The sequence below is a fragment of the Seriola aureovittata genome, chromosome 7 (genome assembly GCF_021018895.1).
Source record: "Seriola aureovittata isolate HTS-2021-v1 ecotype China chromosome 7, ASM2101889v1, whole genome shotgun sequence".
In the NCBI taxonomy this organism is placed as follows: Eukaryota; Metazoa; Chordata; class Actinopteri; order Carangiformes; family Carangidae; genus Seriola; species Seriola aureovittata.
Window position 1 is genome coordinate 24012693 of NC_079370.1, and position 3647 is coordinate 24016339.

Consider the following 3647-nt stretch of genomic DNA (forward strand, 5'->3'; position numbering starts at 1 on the left):
CTGAAGTGTGTGTCTCGTCACAGCAGATTGGCCGACAGATAGGCACTGCTCTTTAAAGTGGCGCTGACATGCACACTCTCAGGCAGGCGCACACACACACACACACACACACACACATTTGTGGGGAGGAAGCCTGCACACAAGTGGGACTTTGAAAGATAGCATATTTTAATACCATTTCACTCCTTTGACACGTTTGTGCCGGTCTAATTTTCAGTGCTTCACCAGCAGATAGGAAGGGCTAGAAAGGTTTTAATCAAAACTGTGATGTGAAATCTGAAATATTCAATTTTGAATTGAAATAATGGGGCAATTCATTCTTGAAACTTAACACTGATTTATACATAATACATGCTGTGGTAAGTGTAAAGACATGGTAGCACTGTTTTCCACCCGTGAGTTTTCCACTTCTAATAAATCCCTGGAAAAGTGAATTGTTTTCATACAGAGCTTCACTGGAGCACCTTCACCGCGTCTACAGGGCGGTGTTAAACCTGGTGATTCATAGGTTTTGTGTAAACATGAGTAATCAGTGTTCCACATGTGTGGGGGCTTTCTAGCTCCGTCCTCCTGTCTTCACACCTCTCCTAAGGACTCTCTTTATTCCACATCAGCCAGGGCTCAAATCACATGTCCCCTCTCAGCCTGACACTCCGTCGGTATGTTTGCACATCTTTGAAAGCTAACAGCGTGCTTTAATTAATTGTCCAGCTTTCCTCAGAAACAATGTCCTAATTCTGCCATTTAGCGGGAGTGTATCATAGTTTGTTGTTATCTCCCCAGCCAGATTTCTGTAAATAGTCATATTAAAAACTTTAATCTCTTCAATGGAAAATGAAGTGCAGCTGAAAAGCCTGTCATGTGCTGAGATAAATATTATCTAAGCTAAAACCTTCACTCCCCCCCCCCCTTCCTTCCTCCTGCCCCCTCCCTCTTTCTCTGACTTAATGAATATGTTCAGAAGATTTCAGAGGAATGCTTAATCCCAAAACACAACAATCTAATAATATGGAGGACCTGTCTCAGTGTTCTAGCTGACAACAGCACTGTAGGCTACAGTTTACCCCAGCTGAGGTTCGCCTTGCTTCTAGATATGAACGTCAGTAGCTTAAAAAGACATTTGAGTGACAGTATAAAGACAGAAATTACCTTTAAAGAGTTCAGCCAAATTACAAACACATATTTTCACATTCACCCGATAGCTGTATAGATTTGGTTTGACCGTTTCTCTTAGATTTGTCTATGTGAGATTTTCTGTCGCTGATTGCTCATAGCAATAAAAAATCATCCTCAGAAAGTAAAAAAATAAAAGTGTGTCATTCCAGAAACAGTGTCCTTATAGTGTATATAACCTGCAGACCTCACTGTGAAGAGCTTTCACTGGAACTACAGAAAAAATAGTCCCTATGAAAACTGTTGGAAGCATCCTCTGTCGATTATCCAGAGTACTGTGGGCGCTGAATTTTTGGAAACAGGTTTCGCTGTTGAATTTTCTAAATGTCATTTTTCAGTTCAGCTTCATTGTATCACCATGGCGGCAGAAATCTGAAAAAGTAAATGAGAAAACTAGAGGAGCACTCAGCGGAGCGCAGACCTCCGCCAAGGCCAGTGTCAAACAACACACACCAGACTTCAGAGAGAAAAATTCAAATTCATAGTAAATGATCCAGATTTGCACCAAAATATAATTCCTCTCTGTTCCATGTTCCATCCCTCCATCAAGTTTGGTGCAAATCGGTTCAGTACTTTTTTCGTAATCCTGCTGACAAGCTAACAAACAAACAAACAAGCTAACAAACAAACAAACAAACAAAAAAACAAACAGGGTGAAAACATAACCTCCATGGTGGAGGTAATAATGTTCTTTGTCATTTTGGTGAACTGACCCTATGAACTGTTTTCTTGGGGCTTTTAATGTAAAAAATAATGTTGGGCTTTTTTTTTATTCCCAGGATGATACAGTATGTAGCATGTGATATTGTTCCATCTCGGAACAATACATTTTTTCACTTTACATCCTACCGAGCATTCTGTTTCGACTGTATACGGTTATGCAAACCGCCATTGAAACACTGAGACTTTGAGATGTTGTGCATGCCATTCAAGTCGCACACAAATACCATTTCTTTGATTGCATAATGCTCTGACATTTAAGGGTACGGTTGCTCCCGTACACATGCTGTAAAGCTTTCTCTTCTCTAGCAGCAAGCTTTTAAATGTCTCCTCTATCTCTGTTTTGTCCAGGTGGCCAACTGTGGTGCACCACCACCAAGAACATGATGGAGGGCGAGGAGCTGGTGGCGTTCGCGGTGGACTTTGACTCACGTCTGCAGGCAGTGAACCACATGTCTCTGAGTGAGGGCATGTACCCAGCCAGGCTGCTGGACAGCATCCAGCTCCTGCCGCAGCAGGCCGCAATGGCCTCCATCCTGCCCACTGCCATCGTCAACAGTGAGTGTCCACGCACAAGCGCAAATGCAGGAGCCGGATCAAGGCGTGCTTTTGTTTAGAGACACATGCTGTTGTTCTTTCTCTCTCTCTCTCTCATACACACACACACACCAGTGCACAGCCTGCACTCAGTCACCTGCTTAACAAGGAGTGTCGTCTCCGCCGGGCGTAGATTAACCCAGATGAGTCTCCGCACTGGAGATAAGAGCCATCGACCTTCAAGTTTTGGGTTCACATAAACACACTGAGGCTCGAACTAACGTGTTAATTGCAAAATACATGCCTCATGCAAATAGTGTGTTTGTTTACTTAGCGAGGGCTATCTGGGTTCAGCTCAACAGGGAGGCTTCTGTAAGCAGATGGTCCAGTGTTCTTGTTTGCCCTTGAGAAAGGGCACCAACCCAGTGGTAGAAACACAGCGATATGCAGCAGCTGAGGATTTGGTGGAAAAGCCTTTTAACACAGGCTTTGAGAGTCAGAACTGCAGAAGTATAGAAGAGGGAGTATGTGTGTATGCGTGTGTGCACACTCTTTATCTTTAGACTTATGCATAAATATGAAATTACTGTTTGTATCCTGATATCACGTCGCCTTTGTTCCTTTCTGTCTCCCTCCAGAGGACATCTTCCCCTGCAAGGCGTGTGGAATCTGGTTTCGGAGTGAGAGGAACCTGCAGGCCCATCTGATGTACTATTGCAGCGGGCGACAGAGGGAGCCAGAGACGGTAGTGGAGGAGAACGACACCGGACCCCACCAGACCCCCAGTATCTGCCCCTTCCCACAGTGCAACAAGAGCTTCTCTGGAGCGAGGGCCCTGGAAATGCACTTGAGCACCTCACACAGTGGTGAGTGTCAATGTCGTGGATTTTTACCACAACAGATTTACATTTTTTGTTAAGATTACAGCTCTTTGAGGGGGCTACTTTCAATCAGTTTTTAAAGAAAGAGGGTCTTAGTGTTGTTTTGGAAAATATGACACAGGTTAGGAGAAATGACTGTCGTTTCTTTTCAGAAATATACATATCCTGCTGTCAGCTATCATAGTTGACAGTTTATCCTTGAGCAAAAAAAAAAAATCTAGAGGATGGGAATAAGCTTGGCATAATGCATGAGCGTTTGATGGTTTCCACAGTTAACTGTAAAGGAGAAGTGGGAGGCGAGATTCTGAGCATTTCTCCCTTTTATCTCCTTCACAG

The 3647-nt window shown here is 43.6% G+C and overlaps 1 protein-coding gene across 2 annotated transcripts in view; it reads left to right on the plus strand.

Annotated features, from left to right (window-relative positions):
• zfpm2a (zinc finger protein, FOG family member 2a) overlaps positions 1-3647 on the plus strand; it is a 121949-nt gene that overhangs the window by 114644 nt on the left and 3658 nt on the right. For both annotated transcript variants that reach the window (XM_056379873.1, XM_056379874.1), the window contains exons 6-7: positions 2245-2451; positions 3069-3296. In XM_056379873.1, the coding sequence (XP_056235848.1) occupies positions 2245-2451; positions 3069-3296 (435 nt within the window). The remainder of the gene's footprint in view (positions 1-2244; positions 2452-3068; positions 3297-3647) is intronic.